This window comes from Thamnophis elegans, chromosome 14 (genome assembly GCF_009769535.1).
Source record: "Thamnophis elegans isolate rThaEle1 chromosome 14, rThaEle1.pri, whole genome shotgun sequence".
In the NCBI taxonomy this organism is placed as follows: domain Eukaryota; kingdom Metazoa; phylum Chordata; class Lepidosauria; order Squamata; family Colubridae; genus Thamnophis; species Thamnophis elegans.
The window spans coordinates 18,619,112-18,645,452 of record NC_045554.1 but is presented as its reverse complement, the minus strand read 5'-3'; the positions used below and the strand labels follow the sequence as shown (position 1 = coordinate 18,645,452).

The 26,341-nt window shown below is 48.4% G+C and overlaps 1 protein-coding gene across 1 annotated transcript in view; it reads left to right on the top strand.

The window, feature by feature from the left end:
- The window catches only part of GRID2IP (Grid2 interacting protein), a 135,686-nt gene extending 115,869 nt beyond the window's left edge, over positions 1-19,817 (top strand). Inside the window, 10 exon segments of the mRNA XM_032231039.1 lie at positions 3,081-3,166; positions 3,695-3,776; positions 3,888-3,897; positions 7,367-7,476; positions 9,667-9,768; positions 10,699-10,717; positions 11,102-11,216; positions 14,925-15,012; positions 15,015-15,087; positions 19,592-19,817. Of these exon segments, the coding sequence (XP_032086930.1) occupies positions 3,081-3,166; positions 3,695-3,776; positions 3,888-3,897; positions 7,367-7,476; positions 9,667-9,768; positions 10,699-10,717; positions 11,102-11,216; positions 14,925-15,012; positions 15,015-15,087; positions 19,592-19,817 (911 nt within the window).
- Positions 19,818-26,341: the final 6,524 nt, after the last annotated feature.

The window sequence follows — 26,341 nt, the reverse complement described above, 5'->3', positions numbered from 1 at the left end:
TACAAAAAGATGCTGAGATTTTGGAAGAAGTGCAGAGAAGAGCAACTAAAGATGATCAAGGCCCGGGAGTCTAAACATATGAAGAACGGTTGACTGCAACCCCCCAAAGGAAGCCGTCTTTCTTTGAAGAGAAGCCAGCCTGGAGCTTCGGAACATGCATTAACCAGCAACCAGAAGTTGGACCCCAAGGAGCAAAACAAGCAGCGGCTCCAAATGGCACCTTGCACCCACTCAAATGCCATAAAGGACACCTGGTTAACAGCTCCCTCCACTGCTGGTATCCATTAACTCAGGGGGAGAAGGGAGATGTGCTGCTTGGCCAGCCCTGAAGCCCTCTGTCCTCATCAGTCCAGCAGACACGGAGCTCCCCTGACTCCGTTCATGTGCATGGCATGGAAGGCGAGCGGGCTCTCTAGTGGTGGGCTCAGCACAGGGGCTCCTGATCTGGTGCCTTCTGAAGCTGGGCCCGCATTTGAGGATTCCCAGAGAGCAACGGTGTCCTTTGGAAGCTTGCTGTGGAAGTGAGAAGGGGGGAACCTACCCTGGTGGCCCTCTGGATGTAAAGGGACCTTGTGCCCTGCTTTCTCCTCCCAGAACCTTCCTCGTATGAATGATCCCCCGGGCCTTCCAAGCATCTTCTGAGAGCGCTTCACTGGAGTGACTGCCTGAGTTCACACAACAGCATCCTGAGAGTGTTTTTGCCTCACAACCCCAAAGTCTGCTGCCTTGCAAAACTAAGAAGGGCTGCCTGCACGTCCGACCTCTCTTCTCCCTGTGGGACAAAGCAATCGAGGACTCTGCCCACACCAGAAGTGGTGGGAGTGGGGAGAGGAGAGGAACGGTCTGGGCTCTGGGCCATGCCAGGGCTGGGGCTCCTACACTGCCAGCCTCCATCCAAGAAGGAGACTGAGAGAAACGGTGGCCAGGCATTGTGCTCTCTGCTTCACTCCCAAGTGGCACAGGACAGAGTGGGAGGGGAAGGTTTGGGGCCCTTCTCCCCACCCTGGGAAAACCAACTTGCTTCCCTAAGTGCCACTCAGTGCATCATAAAGGTGGCTCAGGGGCTAAGACCGCTGAGCTTGCCAATCAGAAAAGTCGGCAGTTTGGCAGTTCGAATCCCTAGCGCAGCATAACCGAGTGAGCTCCCGTAACTTGTCCCAGCCTTCTGCCAACCTAGCAGTTCAAAAGCATGTACAAAATGCAAGTAGAAAAATAGGAACACCTTTGGTGGGAAGGGAACAGCGTTCCGTGTGCCTTCAGTGTTTAGTCATGACCACGGAAACGTCATCAGACAGTGCTAGCTCTTCGGCTTTGAAACGGAGATGAGCACACCCCCCTAGAGTTGGGAATGAGCAGCACATATATGCGAGGGGAACCTTTACTCAGTGCACCCCCAGTGAAGATGGCAGTGTGTCACTGCAGGGGTGAGAGCTGCAGAAATCTGGGGAAACTATTCCAGCTTTCTCTTAGCGATGCACTCTGTGTGAGTTGCATCTGATTTTATAAACTTTTTTGGCCATTGTTTTTAGGTTGTTAAGTGAATCCAGCTTCCCCATTGTCTGTGCTTGTTGGAAGCTGGCTGTCACATGATCCTGGGGATGCTGCAAATGTTGAACATACATGCCAATTGCCAAGGGCCCAAATCTTAATTCACATGACTGCAGGGATTGTATGACAGTCTTAAGTGTAAGGGCCCATCTTAAGACACTTTTTCAGCACTGTTGTAATTTCGAACAGTTTGCTAAATGAATGGTTGTAAGTCGAGGACTAGACTACCTGTACTTTCTCTTTTATCTATTAATGGTCTTTACTATCCCTGTCTCCTTCTACAGTTGTGGCTGAGGGGGGTAATGCCGTGCGGTTTATCCTCACAAAACACAACCTGGGATTCTGTAGAGATTCTCCATCATCCAGGTTCATGGTTGTCCCAAAGGTGCTTTTTTCAGGAGGCAACTGGACTTCCTTGTTTTTTCTTAGAGATGTTTCGCTTCTTATCCAAGAAGCTTCTCAGTTCTGACTGGATGGTGGAGAATGGAAGGATTATACTCCTTGCAGACAGCTGGCCATTTGCATCCTTTTAGAGAGTCAGGTTTAATTTGGAGGTTTAATCTGTCCTCAGGGTCACCTGAGTGGTGCAAATAGTTCTTGTAGTCTGCAGTTTTTCCTCTGGAAATCCGTTCCTACTCCCACACCATTCCAAGGGAGTTCATCCCAAATTGCATAGCTTAATGTAGAGATTCTCAGTCATCCACGTCATGGAAAAAGTGCAGACTACAGGAACCAGGAGCACCTCCTCAGGTGACCCCGAGGACACAGATGAATCTCCAAAAGCTTCAACGACTCTCTAAAAGGATGCAAATGACCAGCTGTCTGGAAGGAATATAAATCCTTCCATTCCCCACCATCCAGTCAGCGCTGAAGAAGCTTCTTGGATAAGAAGGGAAACATCTTCAAAAGAAAAAACAGAAAAGTCCAGTTGCCTCCTGAAAAAGCACCTTTGGGACACAACCTGGGATGTGCAGATGTGCTTAGCCTCATATTAGCCACCTGTACTTCAGCACGTTGTGCAAACTTGTATGGTGAGTTTGTGGCTTGGTGTTTTGTGCAAACTCTGACAGTTTGATTGTGTAAGTCCACGATTGACTGAATTTTGTGAAAATTCACAGTATTTCTCTCTGTTCTTTGCACATATGCAGCCCCTTCAGGCAAAAGGGGAAGATGAGCAACAGGAGGCAGAGGATAAATTAGATGCCCACACCGAGTGTCTTTTCAGTTCCGATTTTTCTGGGACAGCTGGCTAGTAGAATCATCTGAGGGTGTCTAGCTGCTTCGTTTCTAGTGTGTAAAACTCCGCCTAGACATTGCCTCTTCGGCTGGGCTTTGGGTAGGCAGAGCTCCGTGACGGGCATAAATCCTGTGTGTGCAATGTGTATGGCAAGTCTCTACCTGCCACATCTCTGCCTGTCGTGTGAACCAGGATGGAATCCTGTTAATTCTGCACCAACAGACGGGGTAGAAATGGGAATGAAAGGTGATGGGTGGTTTCTCTGATCTGTGATTCACCGGAGATCTCTTTGCAGTTTGTGCTGGCCATGGGCACTACCTAAACCATGGGCAACCCCAAGCCAACAAAACAACCAGCTTTAAAATCAACTTCCTCACAGAGGTAGTGGCCTCCAAACCAGGCTAGATGAATGCTCTGCTTGGGTTAAGAGGGGAAACTTTGATTTTGTCTCATTGGTCAGGGTTCCAAATAGCATCCAAAATTAAATCAGAGTCCAAAGGCAAAGTATTGCTCAAAATTCAATTTATGAGAGAGCCATGTTGGCACATCTGGGAAAACCCGATCTGAAAGCCTCCCGGTTTCCCCACCCAGTTGAAAGTTCTAGATCTTGCCCCCACACCCACAGTCCATCACATGGCCCAATCTCCCACTGCCATGCTGGCAGTTCCACCCATCCAGTTCCGGTCAGGTGCAGAGGTGCAGAGACAAAGGATGATCTTGGCTTTCTAGAAAGAATTTTGTTTATGGCTACATATCATCTAACTCCGTACACACACACACACCCCATTTTCCCATAATAGAAAATGCATAGTAGAATAATTGAAAGTGTGGCAGGCCAAAGATCCAAAAGAAAAGATGGCTGCGGGCCTGACATCATTGAGCCTTTAGCAACTCCATCCTCTGATCCAGGTGAGGAGCGAGACCTTCTTCTTCAGGTCTCTCATGGTCGCTGTTGTCATCCAGACAATCTTTTCTGCTGCTGATTTAACAGGTAAATTTCTCTCTCCACTTTAATTAATGTTTATATTCTTCCGAGGCCTAGAGCAGACACAGATGTCTTGCAAGATCCAGATGCACAGGGCTCCTTATTGGTCTATTGCAGGGGTGCCAACGTAAGGCCCATGGGCCACATCCGGCCCACAGGGTCCTTAGATCTGGTCCGCAGGGCCAGCTTGGAAATAACAAAGGACTGGCCTGTGGTGCCTCTGACAGCCAAAATGGGGCATGGGGCAGGGGTGGGTTGGTTCCAGTAGTCACTACTGCTGGTTCACTCATGGGCACGTGGCATGCACAGCGTGCTTCACGCCTGATGTGCACTGTGTGTGCATGCGCAGTGCAATAAAATTGCTCTGCACATGCGCTGAAGCAAAAAACAAGATAGTAGCACCTATGGCGCTGCCCAGAGAACCGGTTCAGGGGCGTGCAGGCCTGGGTTGCTGCCAGTTCCAGCAACCCAGGCTGCCAAACCAATATCAGTTTCGCCAAACTGGTCCGAAATGGTAGGAACCCACCATTGGCATAGGGGACCCCTTATGTGGCCCCCACATCCCGTTTTGGCTTGCAGAGTGCTGCAGGAGGCCGTCCAGGCCAAAAATGGGGAGTGAGGGGCCACACGAGGCCCCCGTATGCCTTGTTTTGGCCAGCAGAGTGCTGCAGGAGGATGTCCAGGCTGAAAACGGGGCTCAGGGGGTGTGTGAGGCCCTCCTCACCCCTTTTTTGCTGGCAGAGGCACTGCAGGCCAATCTTGTTATTTCATGCTGGTCCTGTGGGCCAGATCTAAGCACCCCATGGGCCGGATCCAGTCCGCGGGCCTTGAGTTTGACACCCATGTTGTAGAGCTTAAAATGGTATCTGGAGTTCTTGCTAACCAACCTGGGAAACGACCACAAATTCAATCATCCCGTCAGATTCAGAGGTGAGTCCAGCAGAGGGTGGCCTGTGAAACAACATCGAGATGCTTCCTTTGATCAGGGAGTCATGGCTGCTCCCTCGACTTATTTTTTAAATTTATTTTAACTTTATTTGTATGCCGCCCTTTTCCCTGGGGGACTCAGGGCGGCTCACAATTCAGGGGGAGGGAAGTACAAAACAAGTTAAACACATAAAGACAATACATCGTTAAAAAACACAACAGTCGTACTATTCGGGTGGGGTTGAAGTCTTTAGCCCCAGGCCTGTCGGGACAGCAGTTTTAAGGGCTACGCGGAAGGTCTGAAGGGTGGTGAGGGTACGAATCTCCACGGGGAGTTCGTTCCATAGGGTCGGAGCAGCCACCGAGAAGGCTCTCCTCCGGGTAGTTGCCAGTCAACATTGACCGGCTGATGGAATTCGGAGGAGGCCTAATCTATGGGATCTTATTGGCCTAGTGGAGGTAATTGGCGGTCTCTCAAGTACCCAGATCCAATACCATGAAGGGCTTTGTAGGTGACAACTAGCACCTTGAAGCGCACCCGGAGATCAACAGGCAGCCAGTGCAAGCTCACGGAGGATAGGTGTTACGTGGGTGAAACAAGGTGCACCCACGATCGCTCACGCGGCGGCATATCGGACCAGCTGAAGTCGCCGAATACTCTTCAAGGGCAGCCCATGTAGAGCACATTGCAGTACTCCAGCTAGAGGTCACAAGGGCACGAGTGACTGTTGTGAGAGCCTCCCGGTTCAGGTAGGGACGCAACTGGTGCACCAGGCGAACCTGGGCAAATGCCCCCCTGGTCACAGCTGACAAATGGTGGTCAAAAGTCAGCTTTGGGTCCAGGAGGACTCCCAAGTTGCGGACCCTATCTGAGGGGCGTAATATTTGACCCCCCAGCCTGAGAGATGGAACACTTGGGCCAATTAGTGGGAGGGAAGCACAACAGCCACTCGGTCTTATCTGGATTGAGTACAAGCTTGTTAACCCCCATCCAGTCTTTAACAGCCTCAAGGCCCTGGCTCATCACGTCCATACGCTTCATTGAGTTGGCACGGGGCGGACAGATACAACTGTGTATCGTCCGCATACTGGTGGTATTTTATCCCGTGCCGTCGAATGATCTCGCCCAGCGGTTTCATGTAGATATTAAAAAGTAGGGGGGACAGGACCGAACCCTGCAGCACCCCATATGTTAGGAGCCTAGGGTCGATCTCTGCCCTCCGACTAACACCGACTGCCTTGAATTAATCTTGCAGCTTCGAATACCGCAGATATGACAGCAGCTCTTAAAGGCCCCACGTTCTCTTTTTCAGCCACCTTCAGCCTAAACACAATCAGGCGACCTTTAAGGAACAATCCAGGCAGGCGCTGGGCTGTGAACAGGTCCAAAGCACCTTTTTCCTCATCGTTTCCAAATTGCTTGAATTACTGCCTGGTGATTTACATTGCAGACAATTTTCCTCTAAGGGTTTTCAAAATGATTTGTGGAAGCTGAACGCATGTTCTTAGCAAGCTTGAAGAAAACCTTGTTTTTTTTCAGCCTGGGGAAAGGGGATTTGTCAGTAAGCAAGGAAGGCATTAATCTTCCATGTTTCGGCCTCAAAACATTCTTCCTCTTTGGGGCAATTAGTGGCAAAACTACCTGTGATGGCGAACCTATGGCAGGCATGCCAGCGGTGGCATGCGGAGCCATATCAGCTGGCATGCGAACCATTGCCCTAGCTTGGCTCCAGTGAGCATACATACACTGGCCAGCTGATTTTCAGCTGGCCCACCCACGCTGTCCTTCCTTCCAGGAGTCTCCATGTGATGCCAGGTTAAGTACAGGCTCACACACAGGCTCTGGAAGGGCATTACTGGCCTCCGGAGGGCCTCTGGGGGGTGGGGGAGGCCATTTTCGCCCTCCCCAGGCTCCGGGAAAGCCTCAGGAGCTTCGGGAAGGTGAAAAACGGGCCCGCCGGAAGTCAGAAAACAGGCCGTTTCTGGCTTCTGGAGGGCCTCAGGTGGGGGGTGTTTCGCCTTCCCAGGCTCCAAAAAACTGTGCACATGAGTGGGGGATCACATGTGCCTGCTCAGGGAGCACGGTGCAGGGAAGTATTAAATTATTAGTGTGGGCGCGTGCATGCTTTTGGCACCCGAGGGGACAAAAGATTTGCCATCCCTGACCTATAGGGAGATTTGCACTCAAAGGGTAATCCTGGAGATGTGACCCTTTCTGAAAATGAGCTCCGGCCTGTTTTGAAAAGCACCCAGTTTGCTGCTTCCTGTAGTAGCCATTGTGGCGGGAGGAGGGGGCCATTGGGGCTTGGATCCCTGTTAGCCTTCTCAGTCAGCTTGATGGAGAAATCCGTCCTCCCCAGGATCGAAGCAATGCATTGTTGGGCCTAAGACTAGGGATAAATTTTTGCTATTTAAAAATTGTCCCTAACTATCACTTTGCCAAAAACTGCAGAGTGGCAGTCTCTTCTGTCTGCCAAACTGCTGTTTGGCCCCTGGATCCAGCCAACTTTAAAACCCTGGAACTTAGAAGGAAGGAGACTTTTCACAATGATGGATCACATTTCGGACCATCCAGCTACATGCACAGTGTGGACTGGAATTACCCTGTCACTGATCAGTGTTGTTTTTTTCCTCTTTTGGCTTTATTCTAGCTGAACACAACGAAACAGTCGATGGAAATCCACGTTTCTGCATATTCTTGCCAAATCGCTTAGCCAACATTTCCCAGAGCTCCTGGGCTTTGCCAGGGATTTGCCAACAGTGCCACATGCTGCCAAAGGTAAACCACAAAGGATGGGGCTTCCCCCCCCCCTGGTTTATAGGGAAACAGGATGGAAAGAATCTGTGGGTCTCCCAGGTCTGCCCATTTACATTCCCATAACCCTGGGTGAATGATGCATTGTAGGGCTGTGACTTTTGAACCAACCAAGGTACTTCAAATAGACTGACTTGCAGAATGCATTCAAATCTGAGACCCATAGCCCTTCTGGAATTGGGATTTGGCAATTTTATGCAACTTTTATGACAAAATTATCCTAAACACAGTTTATGAAAAGTACAAAATGTTATAATTTTTTTCTGGTGCTGATTTTTGACTGTGGTATGTACTTCAAGATTGGCTTGCTTCAAGGCAGATCCATCTCTGAATAACAATAGCAATAGCTCTTAGACTTTATTTACTGCCCCATTGTGCTTTTCAGCAGGAGTCTCCAACCTTGTGGACTTCCAGAATTCCCTGGCAAACGTAGCTTCTTTGAGAGACACTGGTCTGGTGTTAGGCCTGCCCCTGGTTAGGTCTTAGGAAAGAAAGACCATTGACTCCCTTTGGTTGAACGGATAGGTTCTTTTTCTAAGGTTAAGTGTTGCAGCGAAAGAAATACTAGATCTGAATATTCCTGTCCAAAGGTTACAATTTTCCCCTTCTTTGGTTCTTCCCCTTGACTAGTTTGTCGTTGTCCAAGAGGCCTCTACCTTGGCAATTTTAACTCTTAGGGTCTTCCTTCTCCACCCAGCATATTCCCCCCAAAACCTGGGTCCTCATTTTATTGACCTTGGAAGGTTGGAAGGCTGAATCAAATGGGCTAACTTTGCAGAATGCATCCAAAATTTGGGATTCATGACCCCTGTGGAATTGGAATTTGACAAACCTCATCCAATATTTATGACATAAACGTTATTGTAAACACTTTATGGCCTAATACAGAATGTCATAAAACATATCCTGTGCTGTGGTTTGACCCGTACTCTACAGTTTACCACGGGATTAATTTCAAGGCGATTCCATCTCTGAGTGTGTCCCAACTTTTCCACTCAAGGCAGGACATTAGAAGCCCCATCACTGTTGAAGGCAATTTAGAAATATCTCTGGAAGGATGACTCAGCAGGTCACATGTGGTCTAGTTCATTTTCAGCCTTCTAACCCAGATGGAGGAAAAGGATGAAAAATCAGCTAATCGAAATCGCCTGAATCAAAGAAGCTTCACAGGCTTAATCATAGAAGCTGTTTTCACAGGATAGACAGGGGCTGCCCAGAGCGTCTTGTGAGAAATTAAAAACCAACAATCCATTCGTAGTTTCACAAAAAAATAAAAGGTTTGGGAATGTTACCCATTGCATAGACAGACTATGTCTGGGATGGCAAAATTATGGCACCTGTGCCCGACATAGCACGCAGAGCCATGTTGCCTGGCACGCTTGGCGTCGCCCGTTCCTCTTCTGGGTTTCTGGCGTCTGATGATCAGCTTGCTTTCATGCATGCAGAAGTGCTGGAAACCAGAAGAGTTGGTCTTCCTGTTTCCGGCATGCGCATGAAAGCCAGCCAGCTGATCATTGCAAGTGCATGCGTCCCAGTAACCAGAGGACTACCTGGCAGGTGCACATGTGTGCATCAGAAACCGGAAGTTCATTTCCCGGGTGCGCGCATGCCCACTGGGCAGCTTTCTTTTCTGGGTTGCGGCCCCAAAGAGTGTGCATATGTGCAACAAAGCGCACCCCCTTTTTGACACTCAGTGCCGAAAAGGTTTGCCGTCCCTGGACTATGCAATAGGGTCACTGTTTTCTCAACCTTGGCCACTTTAAGATACCTAGACTTCAACTCATAAGTGGCTGGGGAATTCTGGGAGTTGAAGTCCACATGTCTTAACGTGGCCAAGGTTGCGAAACAGTGTCATAGGGGAACCATTACACCATCCAATTTGCATAAGCAAGATAAGGCCTTTCCATAATGAGAAACTGGGACTCACCAGAGAGACTCACCCTGCTGTGAGTCCTTCACCCACATCTCATCTTAGACCTGCTGCCATTCCTTCAGCGCAATATTTCTCAACCATGGCATCAGGAACCATACAAGCTGTTGTAATTCCCCAGGCTGCCTTCTGGGAATTCTGAGAGTTGAAGTCCACAGGTCTTAACGTGGGCCAAAATTAAGAAACATTCCTGACAGTAGTAAATCATTTGCTGTCCCTTCCAGTATGTGACTCTGCCTGTCCCTACTCAGGGATGGGCATTCACCATCAGCTCCTGGTGGGCAGGGAGACGCTAGGAGTCTCTGCCAAGGGCAAAGTGGATACAGGTAGTTCTTGATTTATGACCACAATGGAACCCAAAATGTATGTTGTTAAGTGAGTTTTGCCCCATTTTAAAACTTTTCTTGCCACACTGAGCCACGGTGGCACAGTGCTTAGAGTGCAGTACTGCAGGATTGCAAATTGCAATTTGTCAGTTTGAGTCTCACCAGGCTCAAGGTTGACTCAGCCTTCCATCCTCTTGAGGTTGGTAAAATGAGGACCCAGATTGTTGGGGGCAAGAGGCTGACTCTGTAAACCGCTTAGGGAGGGCTATAAAAGCACTGTGAAGTGGTGTATAAGTCTAAGTGCTATTGCTATTTGTTAAGTGATCACCATCAAAGTTGTAATATATATATATTTGATTCCCAGTTAGGGTATGGCTAGCTGATGAGAGCTAATAGCTTGAAATAGATCTATACTAGTAGGTAGGCTGGTCTTGTTGTATTCGGGTCTTTTGCCGTGTAAGATTGAGATTGTCTTGGCAACATTTCAGCGAGGTTTTTTAAGCCCAAAACCCAGCCTGAAGATGGCGAGTGAGACCTCACTGAAACGTTGCCAAGACAATCTCAATCTTACACGGCAAAAGACCCGAATACAACAAGACCATATATATAAAATATATTGCTCACTAGCTTTCATTAGCCACTGCTAACATCGTCAGAATGCAAAAGCCATTAAAGAGATACTGCTTTATACACTATTAATCAATTCGGCCATTGCGTGTGTGATAGGCCAATCCACCCGCCTCCCACCTGTAATTAGCTTTGTTGTTTTTACATCAGGCATGTTAATCGATGCTCCTATTGCTTCCTCCCCTATCGAGCACAGCTTGGGCTGTTCCTCCCCAGGAAATAATGCTGAGCTCTCTGATGTTGCTTTAACAGCATTCTCTCTGGCTTCCTCCCACACCTCCTCCCTCTTCTTCTGTCTCACAGGCAACAAAGCTAATTACAGGTGGGAGACAGGTGGGTGGGCCTATCACACCTGCAACTGCCTAATTGATTAATACTGTATAAAGGCAGCTATCTCTTTAATTGGTTTGTTACACTCTAACGATGTTAGCAGTGGCTAACGGAAAGCTAAGTGAGCAATATATTTTAAAAAGTTCTGGAGATCCCAATGTCTGTTTGTTTTATAACTACCCTGAATGTCAAGGACCAGCTGTCCTAGGAAAGGAAGCTGGCAGCTGCTTGAGAAGAAAGCAGCCTTCGGGTCTGTTCCTTTTTTCATGATGGAAGATGGGTGTCCATGCAGGGAGACCTTTCCTTGCTTCACGAAGAAGGTGATGTGGATGAAGCTGTTGACATTTTGGACCATTTTCTCTCCTTAGTGAATCAGGAGAACATTAACAGCTGACCTCAATGACATTCATCGCACTGTCCACGAGATTGAAATCGCCTGCCAGAATATGGTGCCTTCATCACCTGAGGACAGATTTGTGTCTGTGATGGATGTATCCTTTTGTTGAAGAGGGGAGGCTTTCTGGATTGGTTCCACAAATCAAGCCAGGCCCCACCCACCCACCCACCGAAAAAGGTAAAAAAACCAGTTAGCGTAAGAGATGGAGTGGAGGGAAGGGAATATCTGGGAGGTTTAGATCATCTTTGAATCTTCTGGAAGACCAGAGGAAGTTGATTGGGGATGTCACTGGAATGGATGGCCCCCAGATTTAGGGGACTGAAATGGGGAGATGGTGGCGGGAGGATCCTGAGGTATAAACCCTTCTCATTTCTATTATAAAACTGTTGTTTTTCCAGCAAGTTTTATGTCTGGAAACAGACACGTTAATCTCCTAGAGTCCTTCTGCTCCCCTGCCACTTTTGCATACAGAGGCTTCAGGGAAGCTCCTAAGCCTCTGGAGGGCCTCCAGGGGGGGGAGACTGTTTCACCCTCCCCAGACTTCTATAAAGCCTCTGGAGCCTGCGGAGAGTGGAAAATGGCCTCAAAATAAGGCCGAAGTCAACTGACAGGGCAACGCCTCACATGCCCTGACAAATGGCTCCGCGTGCCACCTGTGGCACATGTGCCATAGGTTCGCCATCCCGGATCTAGCACATGGTGCTAGTGCAGCTAACCACATGGAGTGGAGGGTGAGGGTTATTTATAACCTCTCTGGGCTTTGAACTTGAGCTTCCTGTTCCTGTGGCAAGAGCATGTATTCTATTTATTGCTGTCGGGGTCATAGCTAATTTTGTAGGTTATCTGAGTCAATCTTGGTTGAAGTTTGCTGGTGCAATGAAGGAGTTGTTGGCAATTCCTATTGCGGCTGAACGGCTTTGCCCTGAAGGATAATCCCAACATCCTGGAGCTGAAGGTCTTTTGTTTTGTAGATAGGCTGGCATCAACTATCTGCTGGGGGAAGGGAGCTGAAGCTGCTGAGTTTCTGTCTCCCTTAAGATTTTTTATTTCTCTTTTAGGGGAAATATAATATTTTGCCTTTTTTAGATATTTCTCAAAAGATTTCATTCTTGTAGCAGGGGTGACTTCCCTCACCACTAAATGACTTGTAAAACACAAACTGGCGTTGAACATATCTATCCTTCATTGGAGGAGAGGGATGTAGGTGGATGTTTCCCAATTCAGTGATTTTGTAACCAAATTATGGTGGTGTGTTTAGTGAGAAATGTCACGAATTGGAAGCTGGAGGATAGTGACTATTGTCAGAATCTCTTCTCTTTCCCCCTCCTATCCTCGCTTAGGAGAGACTGGCGCATTTGCTTGCTCCCCTTTCACCCCAAGTGCTGCCCCCAGCCTAGACAAATTGAGGCTTGGAGCTGCTAAAAGAGTGGCCATGAACACATACGCAATGTCAGTGTTGGTATCAGAAGTCCTTCTAAAAATGTACGGCTTCGGAGCTGGGTGATTCACTTAACTTTGGGTTGTGTGTCTTCAAGACAGTTTGAACTGTCTGGATTTATCTCTAGAGTTTCCTTGGCAAGGTGGTTTTCGGAAGTGGTTTGCCATTGCCTCCTTCATAAAATAGAATAGAATAGAATAGAATTTTTTATTGGCCAAGTGTGATTGGACACACAAGGAATTTGTCTTTAGTGCAGATGCTCCCAGTGTACATAAAAGAAAAGATACATGCATCAAGAATCATAAGGTACAACACATAATGATAGTCATAGGAACAATGAGAAGACTTATACAGGGCGGGGCATAACCTTTTCCTAGGGGGTCACAGCAACACTTGTAATAACAACACAAATAATTCATACACCATTCGAAAGCCCATCAAAAACTGAGTTTATTGACACGATTTAATAGTCAGTATGACCACCATTAGCCCTCGAACAGCATTCAAACGAGGTGGATAAGAACACAACAAATCTTCAAACAGTTCCGTTCGATTTTCCAGATTTTTCAACACAGTTTCCAAATTCATTCTCAAAGTTTCAACCGAATATCGATTTTGACCTTGCTCCTGAATCATCAGAGCTTCCACTTCATCCTTAATTATGGCCCCAATGTTCTCTGCCGGATTGAGATCTGGCGAATTTCCCGGCCAGACGTCATTGCCCCAAAATTCGACATTGTTTTCCTTAACAATTGCTGAGTCGCATTTGCACGCATGCAAGGAGCTTTGTCATGAAGAAAGACAGCCTCACCAACCACCAAGACATTGTCTGGATCACTGAGAAATGGAATGACATTCTCCAATAAAATTTTCTCACGGAAATAACTGCCATCCCAGGATTCCCCTTTATCCTTCAAAACCCAATGCAGTTTCTTGGCTGTGAAAATGACGAAAATCCCGATGCAAGTCGGATTGCGAACGATTTGTCGATATCGTTCATGTTGGCGATGTCGTCGACGTCTTTAGCCCAAATTCGATCGTTCTGGAAATTCGGTTTTCGAATGGCATAAACGAAGAATTCGTCAGATGGCGCCAAATGAAGAAAATCTTCCTCGGTCCATTCAGACAACCAATTGCACAACCAAAGCCGATCTTGAACATGTGTTTGAGTTTTCATGGTTTGCAAATGACGTGGAATGGCTTCAAACCTTCTCGTTCTCGATATCGGCCGATTGTCCTTTGATCAACTCGTTTTCCACGAATTTGAAGGATTTCTTGGGCCACTTTTCGGTTCCTTTTCGTTGTTTGCGACTGCCAGTTGCAATGATGGCTTTGCTTTCTTGGGACAGTTGCAGAGGACGCCCTTCTCCAAATTTTGTGAAACATTCTTGGGCTGTTTTGTTCCAATTATCAGTAACCCAATCCGGATGACGTTTCAATTTGTTTGCAATCCATTTTCGATTGATAAACGTCGCTCCAGCATCGCGAGCCTCTCGAAAGGCAATGCATTTATTCTGTCAATGATCCTTTGTTCTTCCGAATCGAATTTTCCAGCCATTCTTAAAGCAATTTAACATTTAATAGCTCATTCAATTCAGTTTTTTATGGGCTTTAAAATGAGGTGTCGCGGAAGTTGTAAACTGCTGTCGATCTTGCTGTGACCCCCTAGGAAAAGGTTATGCCCCGCCCTGTAGTAATAGTAATGCAGCCTTAGTTAATAGTTTGACAGTGGTAAGGGAATTATTTGTTTAGCAGAGTGATGGTGTTCAGGGAAAAACTGTCCTTGTGTCTAGTTGTCCTGGGGTGCAGTGCTCTATAGCATCTCATTTTGAGGGTAGAAGTTGAAACAATTTGTGTCAAGGATGCGAGGGGTCTGTAGATATTTCACGGGTCTCTTTTTGACTTGTGCAGTAAACAAGTCCTCAGTGGAAGGCAGATGTTAGCCATTGTTTATCTGCAGTTCTGATTATCCTCTGAAGTCTGTCTCTGTTTTGTGGGGTTGCAGAGCCAAACCAGACCATTATGGAGGTGCAGATGACAGACTCAATCATTCCTCTGTAGAACTGAATCAGCAGCTCTTTGGGCAGTTTGAGCTTCCTGAGAAGGCGCAGAAGAACATTCTTTGTTGTACTTTTTTGATGACATTTTTGAGGGCTGTAAAAGAGTGACCAGCCCAAAATCACCCAGTTGGATTCATGCCTGAGGAGCTCCCAATCTCCCAATTTCTAGCCAGGTGCCTTATAACCACTGTACCAATCTGGCTCTCTTTCTCTTGCTTGGATCATTGAGAATGTGAGAAGGTCAGTTTTTCATCTTGATTGGAAAAGCAAGCAGGTGTTGTCCCTCCTTAGCCACCCACTGCAGGCCTTCCTGGAGAGTGCAGATCCCACCATCCAGTCCCTGGACGATCTCCAGCACAAAGCCATGGAAGAATTCAGGAAAGTCTTGTCCTTCTTGGAGAAGACTCCAAAGTCACAACCTCTGAGGATTTTTTTGGCATTTTTGCTGAGTTCATGAGCAATTTGAGGTGAGTATGGGGCTTCTATTCTTCTTCGGTTTCACTGTAGTTGGGGCTTTGGTCAACCAGGTGGGTTTTGTTGTATTGTTTGTATTGCTCTTGGGGGATAAGGACTCGATTTCATTGTGGGCTGCATCAGGGTTGGGTTTGACCTGGGGGGAGGGGCATGGCCGCAGTGTGTGGGGGTGTGTGGAGGTGTGGTCAGCTCAATGTCCTTCACATTGGGGGCACCTGTAGTGACCAAGTGCTAAGGCAGGACTTTCCTCAGACCCTCCCTCACTCTCATAATCTCCTTCCTTCCTTTTCTTCTTTTTCCTTCCCTTTCATTCTCCTTCCTTTCTTCCTTCCTTCCATCCTGTTCTGTTCTGTTCTTTTTCCTTCCCTCTTCCCTCTTCATACGCCTTCTTCTTCCTTTCCCTCTTTCCTTCTTTTCCTTCCCTCTTCATTCTCCTTTCTTCTTCCTTCCCCTTCTCTTCTTTTTCCTTCCTTCTTCATTCTCTTCTCTTCTCTTCTCCTTCCTTCCTTCCTCTTCTCTTCTCTTCCCTTTTCATTCCCCCTTTCTCCTTCCTTCCTTCCTCTCTCTTCTCCTCCCTTTTCATTCTCCTTCCTTTCTTCCTTTCCCCCTTCCTTCCTGTTCTGTTCTTTTTCCTTCCCTCTTCCCTCTTCATTCTCCTTTCTTCTTCTCCTCTTCCTTCTGTTCTGTTCTGTTCTGTTTTTTTTCCTTCCCTCTCCCCTCTTCATTCTCCTTTCTTCTTCCTTCCCCTTCCCTTCTTTTTCCTTCTTTCTTTCATTCTCTTCTCTTCTCCTTCCTTCCTTCCTCTTCTCTTCTCTTCCCTTTTCATTCCCCTTTCTCCTTCCTTCCTTCCTTCCTCTTCTCTTCTCCTCCCTTTTCATTCTCCTTCCTTTCTTCCTTCCCCCTTCCTTCTGTTCTGTTCTTTTTCCTCCCTCTTCCCTCTTCATTCTCCTTTCTTCTTCTTCCTTCCTGTTCTGTTCTGTTCTTATTTCCTTCCCTCTCCCCTCTTCATTCTCCTTTCTTCTTCCTCCTTCCCTCTTCATTCTCCTTTCTTCTTTCCTTCCTTCTTTTCTTCCTTCCTCTTCTCTTCTCTTCCCTTTCATTCTCCTTTCTCCTTCCTTCCTTCCTTCCTCTTCTGTTCTGTTCTGTTTTTTCCCTTCCCTCTTCATTCTCCTTTCTTCCTCCTTCCCCTCTTTCCTTCTTTTTCCTTCCTTGCTTTCTTTCCTTCACTTTTTTCACCTTTCCTCCTTCCCTTTCTCCTTTCCTGTCCCTTCTTAGATGCTCAAGTGCAAAAGGGGAAACATTTCTCCTTTTTTTTTTAAAAGGTTGTTTTGCTAGCCCTCTGAAAACGAAAATGGAGCCCAGGAGGAGCTCTGTTTTCACTGCTAGGGGCACAATGGGCCGGTCCTTTGCTGTTTCCAGGGCCACCTCACAGGCCATATTTAAGCACCCCATGAGCTGGATGTGGCCCACGGGCCTTGAGTTTGACACCCCTGGGATACAGGGTAGACTGATCCCCATGTGGCCTAAAACAGGGGCCTCAACTGTTGGTCCATGGACTGACACCGGGCTGTGCAAACAAGCAAAGCCCCATCCACGGGTTGCAGGCAGCACGTGAAACCACACCCCCTCCAGTCCACAGAAAAACCTCTCTCCATGGAACCGGTCCCTGGTGTCCAAATGGTTGGGGGCTGCTGGCCTAGAACACAGCTCCGTTTCTTTCTTTGCACAAACCCAAGAGATATGACTTGGCCAATTTGAGCTAGGGGCCTTTTTAAAGACTCCGTCGCCACTTGAAACTCCTTGGTTGGCAATTGTCACCTAGACACCGGCCAGGGAGAGGAGAAGCTGGCATGTGTGTTGCGTTTTTCCATCTCTTGTGCTGAGGCAGTTACACATTTGGGCTTGTTTCGTAGCCCCCCCACCAAAAAAACCCGGATCCAGCAGGGAAAACTAGGGGAAGATTGAGAAGAGCTTTTGGGGAGGACGTTGCACGTGCTTGTCCTGGCATCCTCCCCCCACCCTCCATGTCCTCTTGCAAAGAATGTTCTGTGGATCACGTGGCCACTCTTTGAGAGAAAAGGCTGGAGAAAGGAATGCCCACACTGATGCCACTTGATCTAGCAGTCCTAGACCAGGAGGGGATTGATGGAGTTGAGTACGCATAGCCTAAGAAAGAGACCATTGGTAGCTCAGCAGCTTCCAAAAGGAGCTCCCCAATTCGCAAAGTTGTTCCTACCTTTTGGGAAGATTTGCCTTCAGTGTTTGTAATTTGATACCCCTTGGCTTGGATGCTAGATAATTTAGCTGCCCCTGCAGGTTAGACACATTCTTCTTTCTGCCACTCCCCAGTTCAAGTTTGTTTGCAAAATTCTTTCGCTCCTCGTGAAAGAAGCAGAGAGAAGTCACATGCCCCTTTTGCAGGGAATAACAATTCTAGAGTGGGGGGGGGGGAATTGAATGATAAGAGTAGGTCTTCTGGAATTGAGGGTGGATTTCAGGGGTGAAATCCAGCAGATTCTGGAGAACCAGTAGCGGAAACGTTGAGTAGTTCAGAGAATCGGCAAATGCCATCTCTGGATGGCCCCGCCCCCATCTACTCTCTGCCTCCTGAGTCCCAGCTGATCAATGTCCCAGCTGATCGGCTGGGTCTTCATCTGTTGCTCTGCATAGGAGAACAGCGCTGGAAAGTAGGTTAGTGATGCGGGGAGGGAATGGAGATTTTGCAGTATCTTTCTCCTGCCACAGTCACCAAGCCACACCATGTCCACCAAGCCATGCCCACAGAACCGGTAGTAAAAAAAATGGTGCAGATTGCCTCCCCTGGTTCATTCATCCCCAGCTTGAGCCATTGTTGACTTGATGACAGTTGGATACAGTCAGTGAGGGATTCAGATAATTTAACAACTGGTTCTCTGGCATAATGACAGAGACAGGGTAGGCATGGCTGGTGGTCATGTGACTCGGTTCGCTTTCCCAATTGGGGGGGAGACCTCCCAAAGGGCCCCCCTTTTTTGCTATTAAACAAACAAAGAAGCCAAAGACTAGGCAGTTCGCTCCATCTAGACAAGATTACAGATCCAGGGAAGAAAGACACCTGCTATTGCTCCCCTCCTACCCATAATTGGGGATGGAGGCCTCCTGGCCAGGAGGAGGCGAGACAAGGAGTAGCTGGGAAAGAATTCAGCCGGTTCGCTGAACTGCTCAGAAAAGTTTAGCTACCGGTTCTCCCGAACCAGGGAGAACCAGCTGAATCCCACCACTGCATTGGTGGGTTTCAATTTATTTTACTACTGGTGCACGTGTGTGTGATGCTTCTGTGCAGGTGCAGAAGTGTTTGGGTGGGTTGGCGGAGCCTCCCACCACTGCCACTACTGGTTTGCCCGATCCGGGGTGAATTGGCAGAAACCCACCTCTGCACACTGGATATAGCAGATTATACTAGAGTAGGGGTCTCCGAACTCAGCAAGTTGAAGACTTCAACTCCCAGAATTCCTCATCCAGCCAGACTTTAAGTCTGCAAGTCTTAAAGTGGTTAGGTTTGGAGACCCCTGTATAGAGGATTGGGGGGAAATCTCTCCCCCCCCCCAAGAGAAGATGCCTAACAACCCAGACTGGGCAGGCTAAGAGCATCAAATATCTAAACCAGCAACACATCAAACTTCTTTGATCTTAAAGTCACCAAGTCTCCTAATGTTTGCAGTGTCCTTGTGTGTGGATATTGCCATGGGAGGGGAGCATGTTGCATGAGAAAGAACAACTGGGCTGGCTGACCCAGTCAAGCAAGCAACGAGACTTGACCTGGTATGAAGCCATTCTGGTCTGCTTGAGCATCAGCTCCTTCTCCTCATCTCCTCCAGACTAGGAGTTTCCAACCTTGGCAACTTTAAGCCTGGCAGACTTCAACACCTAGCATTGGCCAGCAAAGCTGGGAATTGAAGTCCACAAGTCTTAAAGATGCCAAGGCTGGAGATCCCTGGCCTAGAATGCCCTTGTGCTTGATGGTTGTCTATCTGGGGCAGAGGTTAGGCTAAGGCCTCCAAGGTCCCTTCCAGCCCTAAGATTCTATGCTTCTCCTCTCTCCACAGCGGGCCTTCAACGATGTGCAGGCCAATGAGCCCTTGTGCAGCCGAAGATGATCCCTTCTCTTGCCTGGTGACTAGAGGGTTGGAGGAAGACTGCAGCACGGTGCTTTCATGTCCCCAGTTGGGCTGCTGTGGGTCCAGTCTGGCGGCCACTGCAAAGGAAGTTTCTTCTTGGAGACCAGCAGAAGGACGTGTCTGTGCCCACTTCAATGGAAACTGCCTTCAAAAAAAGAGGGGGAGGCTAGCTGCAGATTTTCACACACTTCTCCGCACCAGAGACATTTTTCCCCCCCACAGGGATATTCCGTGGTTGTTAAACTTGAGTGCTAGAATCCAAGGTGTAAAGAGGCATGGACAAACTGCCCCAGTTTTCCTCTTACTTTTCATGGCCTTTCTGGGAATCCCTTTATTTCAGGGAGCCGTCACCAAGCCTGCAGGTGGCATTTGGGAACAGTCGACCTGTCCTGGGGCTGCCTAGTGCTCCAAAGGAAAAACGGCACGACAAGATCCCTTTGCTCCGAAAGGAACGGATTTACTCCCTTCTCCTGCCTCCTGGTCTTCAGGCGTCCACACCGGTGGTTGCAAAGGCAGCCAGTGAATCTTTCGTTCCAGTCAGTTTTCTCGGGAAAACAGATCCCTAAAGGCAGTGACCCACGTGGGCAGGATGGGGGCTGGAGCCCGCTCTCTCTAGAGCCGAATGGCAGCAAAAGCGGGGAAGTGCCCTCACCCTACCCAGCATCCGGTGCCTGTTTCACACCAGCTTCTTCTCTGCTATCTCTCGGTCAAAAGTCTGGGAGCAGAATAGCTTTTATTTATGTTTTGGCTACTTGATTGTTGGGTTGCCAACTCAGAATTCCTTGAGGAGTTCAAAGCAGCTTGTGTGAGGAACACCCTTCCTTTTATCCCCAAGCAGTGACCCTTTTTAAAAATTATGCATTTTCCTTTATAATACATCACATTTTCAATTTTACAATGACAGTCCATCTCTTTCCTTCTCCTTCCCTCCATTCTCCCATCTGGTTCCCACTCATTCCCTCTTTCCTTCACCTCTCCTCTCCTTCCCTTTCCTTCCCTTTCCCCTACTCTTCTCCTCCCATCCACTTCCCTCTCTCCTTCCCCTGTTGTGGCCCAGGGTGCCTCGCCAGAGGGCAGGCCTCACTAGAGACCTCTATTGCTCTGATTAAAGGCCACCTCACATGGCCCTACAATGGCCTGGTAAGGCTCCATCCCACACTACCCTGAAGGCAGCCACCCATAGCCCCCCCAAAAATAAACAACAACAGAAGTCCAAAGAGAGGGTGCAGGCTCACAGAGTTCAGGAGCAAAGTCCAATGGCAAGAGCATGAGTCAAAGCCGAGGTGGCGCAGTGGTTAGGGTGCAGTACTGCAGGCCACTTCAGCTGACTGTTATCTGCAGTTCAGCGGTTCTAATCTCACCGGCTCAAGGTTGACTCAGCCTTCCATCCGTCGGAGGTGGGTGAAATGAGGACCCAGACTGTCGGGGCGATATGCTGACTCTGTAAACCGCTTAGAGAGGGCTGAAAGCCCTATGAACGGCATATAAGTCTAACTGCTATTGCTATTGCTAATTGTTCCTGGCCAAGGCTACCTCTCCGGGGCTTCTCCTTAAGTCACTCCACTTCAGGTGTTCCTCGTGAGGAGGGGTGGGGCGGCCTTCTCCCAAGTAGCCTTGCAGCGCTTCTCTGCGCTTCCTACACTCCCCTCTCCATGCCCTTGGACCAAATGGGGAAGGAACCTGTTCCTCATCAGAAGGGGATCTGCTGCCTATCAGCACCACTGCCTGCCTGCAGCCGATCCTCCCCTGTGTCGGTGAAGGCAGGCAGCTCTCTGCCTGGTCAACCACCTCCCCTCATGCCTGAGGGGCCTAGGACAGCATCACCCTCAGGTCCAACTATGCCAAGGGAGACATGCCATCCCTGTTGGACGGTCCCAGCTCCTCCTCCTCCGAGTTCCCATGGGGCCATGACAGACCCTGGGAAGAATGAGCTTCCAAGAAGCCCATAAGTTTTCATGGCCGAAGCCCAGCCTCTCCCCAGTCCTACCAGAGCCAGTAGTGAGTACCTCTGGGTTTGGTCTGGTACGGCCATACCGGTAGTAGCTGGGAGCTGACAGCCTACCGGTATGGTGGCTCATTTGGCTGCCCGCCCGCGTCCTACACCTGTTTTTAAAGCCACCGGGCAATGCACAGGCGAGCACAGTGTGCAGCACCTGCACAAGCCCCAACAAGCAGCTGGGTGTTGTAGGGGCAGTGGATTGTGCATGCGTGTGCAGCGCACGTGCACGAACAGGACCCGTGTCCCTGTGAGCAACATACCGGTAGTGATGATAAGAGCAACCCACCACTGAGCAGAGCCCTTTCAGATCTGCATGGTGGCAGCTTCCCTAGCAGAGAAGCAGAGAAGCAGAGTCCCGAAGGTGTTTTTTCCAAGAGGCAGCGGGACTTCCTGTTTTTTCTTTGGGGACGTTTTGCTTCTCATCCAGAAACGTCTTCAAAGAGGAAAACCAGAAAGTCCAGTTGCCCCTTGAAAAAGCACCTTTGGGAGAACCCTGGAGGACGGAGAATCTCCATAGACATTTAGCACAGGGCAAGCTCTTTGCTCCCGGAAACCATCAGGCCAGTGAGATGCCCCAATCCCTTGGGTTCCCCCCACTGAGTGTCCAGCCAAGCGTTTCCCTCAGCCCCTTAGTGGAGACGTTTGGAGCTGGAAATGAACAAAAGGTCTCCTCAGATATCAGTCCAGCATCTCCTGGCTTGTCCACCATGGGAGAAGCCCCATGCCCAGCTTCCCTTGCCTACCTCTGCGATCAATAGCAGCAATGTTGTGAATGCCCCAACACTGGAGGTCTTTAAGAAGATGTTGGATAGCCATTTGTCTGAAACGGTATAGGGTTTCCTGCTTAAGCAGGGAGGTTGGACTAGAAGACCTCCAAGGTCCCTTCCAACTTTGCTATTGTATGTCAGCCTGGCCTGGGTGAAACTGAGACCATCAATAAAGGGGCCTTAGTGGGCTCTGACCCACCACTCTTCTTGTTGAAATAAAAACCACAATCCGGCCACTTCAGCCAACGCCCTCCTTCCCTATTGAACACGGATCTATAAGGGCTTCTCTGCTGTTTATTTCGATGCCTTCTTCCCGTTGGCCCTCCTTGTTCTGTGGGAGGCGGAGGGAGCTCAGCTCCACTTTTCAAAGAACTGCCACGCTCCCCTTGTAACTTTTGCAAGGCTGTGCGGAGGGGGTGAAGCTCTTCATTTCCGGGCACACTGTTTTTCTCGTGATGTTCTTTCCAAGGTTGAAGGTTGCCCCCGAGAATTGTGTATAGATGTGAGCGCCGTGTCTCTGTACAAATCTTTATTATGCTACCATGTAATAAAGAACGATTCTCTCTGTAGCGACCCCTGTCAATGGCATCTGTTTGGCCATCGCGTCCTTTGACACCTGATCCACGCCAGCCGTCTAGGAATGAGATGATGGTTTATTAAGGGCTCTTTGCTCCTAGGCACCATTGTGCTTTTCTCCCGTCCGTGTGGCATAAATTGTGCTGCAGTTGCTCTTGATGTGCTTCTCTAGCATCACCGGACAGAGTTGCTATCCTGTAGCACAACAAGCTGGTGAATTCCTATCCCCGAGATGGCGAACCTATGGCACTCGCGCCAGAGATGGCATGCAGAGCCCTCTCTGTGGGCATGCCTGCCATCACCAGGTGCTCTTCTGGTTTCCAGCTGATCTTCGCAGGTGCTGGAGCGCCAGAAAACAGCCTGAAAGCAGCCAAAAACACCCAAAAAATCACCTGACCTTTTTTGAGGCCGTTTTCTAGGCTGTTTGTCGGGCTGATTTTTGGCCATTTTGGGGCTATTTTCAGGCCAAATCTTGCCTGAAAACCGGCCTGAAACCGCCCCCCAAACAGCCGGAAAAACGCCCAAAAAACAGGCCAGTTGGTCTTTGGGTTTCCGGTGCTCCTGCATGCACACATGCACACATGCACATGCAGTCCAGTTTTGGCACTCGGTGCTGAAAATGTTCACCATCGTCTATCCATCTTTCTCACTCCACCCAGTAACAGCTATTGGTGGAAAAACCAACCAATTATCTGTTTCCCAAAAATGCGCTGGGAGGTGGGAGATCAAGGTTTATTTATTATTTCTTTAGCCACTCATGTTATTGTTTACCAAGTTCCAACCTGCAGTAACCCCAACTACCTTGTGCAATGGAAAAGAAATGGAGATTTGATATCCCCCACAAAAAAAGATGGATTTGAAATAAGCACCAACTAGAGAGCTGTCCATGTTCCTGGATGTTCTCCGCGAAACAGTTCTTGATCATGCAAGGAACTTTCTCTTTTGCTCGTGTGTGTGTGTATGTACGTGTTTGTACATGCATGTGTGTCTGTGAATGTGTGTGTCTTTACAATCCATTGGCACCCTTCAGTCCCCTGGAGCCTTTTAAGACACTCATTTTCTCTCTCCGTTTCTTCTGCTCCACCGATGGGAATATGGATCTCCCGTAAGAGCTCAGCATCTTCCGGTTTCCCAACTTCACCAGAAGAAATGGGGAGTGGGTGCCAGGCATCTGGGCTCTCTTGCAGGGCAGCAAATGACCCTGGGGGCACTGGGTTTGCAGAAACCAGAGAGAGGGCCAATCCAGCCAGTCGCCCAGAGGCTGTCCTCCAGGCACACCTGGAAGCATGGGGGGGGAGCCACTTTCATGCAGGTAGCCCCAGGTGACTTGGGCCACCTCAGCTGTTGAGGTAGTGAAGTAACTTGTGAGGACTTGTCCTCTGCCAATGATTAGTGGGGTGCCTTTGTGTGTTAGCAGGCAGGATGTGTGCCCTACACCTCATATGGAAAGTTTGATCTAAAACATCGGTACCCAACCTCAGAACTGTTCTGACCTAGGCTTCCCCAGCAGCAAGAAACTTGGACTTCATCGCGATAAACCCCTTTTATTTAATTTAGAGTGAATTCCTTTCCAGCCAAGTCTTTCTTCTTCCACAGTCTTTCAAGATAGTTCACAATTACCGACCTTTATCAGGATTGGAGTGTAGCCAGGCCGATATATTTTTCAAATGGTGCAATACTTGGCAAGAATGCAGGAATGAACTAATTGTCTCCTGCAAACACCGCTCCCCTTTTGCTCCTCTTTTATTCCCTATGGGAGGGGCCATTCACCGTCCACCTGTGACCTTACTCCCAAGTCGACCCCTGTTCTTTAGCTGTTCCCTTTGTCTGTCAACTCTGCGCATGCGCACACTGGGAACAGGATCCAGCTGTTCAACTGCCTCATTGATCTCTGACTGCGAAGGCAGCTGGTAACTGACATACGGCTCTGGCCTCCTCCCTGCCTCCGATGCAGAGCCCTCATCACAGTCTTCCCCAGACTCCAGGAATGGCCCAGGTTCCTCCCCAACCTTCTCACTGTCTGAATCTGCTGCCAGCTCTGCTGGCCGCTGGCAGGCCACAACAGGAACTTTAAGACCTGTGGACTTCAACTCCCAGAATTTTCCTGCCAACCATGCTTGTTAGGGAATTCTGGGAGTTGAAGTCCACAGGTCTTAAAATTGCCAAGGTTGGACACCCCTATTTATAAAGAAAGCTGTGGCACAAATATGGGATGTGGTTGCACCCCTTGCTAAAGCATAATGTGGTTTGTTTGCTGTTGCGGTTTGCCAAACACTTCATAGCTTGTCCATGGCCTATTGGCCAGTCCATGGTCAAGCCATAAATGGGATCGCAATAGAGTTCAGAGGTGGGATTCAGCAGGTTCTGACCAGTTCTGGAGAACCGGTAGCAGAAATTTTGAGTAGTTTGGAGAACCAGCAAGTACCACCTCTGACTATTCTCTGCCTCCCGAGTCCCGGCTGATCAGGAGGGAATGGGGATTTTACAGTATGCTTCCCCTGCCATGCCCACCAAGCCATGCCAACAGAACCAGTAGTAAAAATGTTTGAATTCCACCACTGGTAGATTTGCAACTCACATGTTTGTTATAATCCACCTACATCAGCGAAGGTGACCCATTTGGCAGTGTGCAAAAGGCAGATGTTGAAACTTTCAACATCTGGCAAAGGCCATGTTTATCTCTGCAACTGCAAGTGCATATATCTGAATGGTTGGCCAGTATTTGCTGAAATCTTATGACTGAAAGGATGGCAGGATTCCCTCTTGGTCTTTTTCCATCAATTCCCAGTTGATGCTTAAAATAAGCAAGACAAACAGAATGACATGAAACTACGCACGTTGCCAAGGAATGCTGTCATCGGGCCATTTCCTTCACCAGCATGTTCAAGGGATGTTTGTGGCCACCAAGAAGCTGCCTGCATTTAGTTCATTGCTCTTGAGTTGAAAGCCTTAAGAGCTTTGTCCAGAAAACGAGACAATGATGGGAGTGGCATTTTCTGGTTCAAGTATTTTACTAGTTTACCAAAATATACAATACAGAAATTCAAAGAAAAATTAAGATAACGGGAAAATAGGAGGAGAAAAGGGGAAGAGGAGAAAGTGTAGAGTAAAAGAATAAAGAAAACCCCAACTTTGGCTCAGTGGCTAAGACGCTGATCTTGTAGATCAGAAGGTCAGCAGTTCAGCAGGTCAAATCCCTAGCGCCGTGTAACGGAGTGAGCTCTGGCTACTTGTCCCAACTTCTGCCAACCTAGCACTTCGAAACCATGTAAAATACAAGTAGGAAAAATAGGGACCACCTTTGGTGGGAAGGTAACAGAGTTTCGTGTGCCTTCGGTGTCTAGTCATGCCAGCCATATGACCAGAGAGACGTCTTCGGACAGTGCTGCTCTTCGGCTTTGAAACGGAGATGAACAACAGCCCCTAGAGTCAGGAATGACTAGCATGTATGTGCAAGGGGAACTTTTACCTTTACCTTTATGTATTAGCCATTTCTATAACAACAAATCTATCTATTCAGCAAAACCCCAAATCAAACTTTCATCTTAAGCAGAAAATCCAGAAGTGGTTTCCAAGCAGAAACAAAATTAGCCATCTCTGCTAATGCCATCTATTTTTGCAGCCATTCATCCACTGTGGGGATCAAAGTATCCTTCCATTTTTGTGCATAAAGTATTTTTGCTATTTGGGCTGAATACAGTCAAAATTCATAAGGGCAGATGCTATGGTGTGGCCAAAACACCGTGGT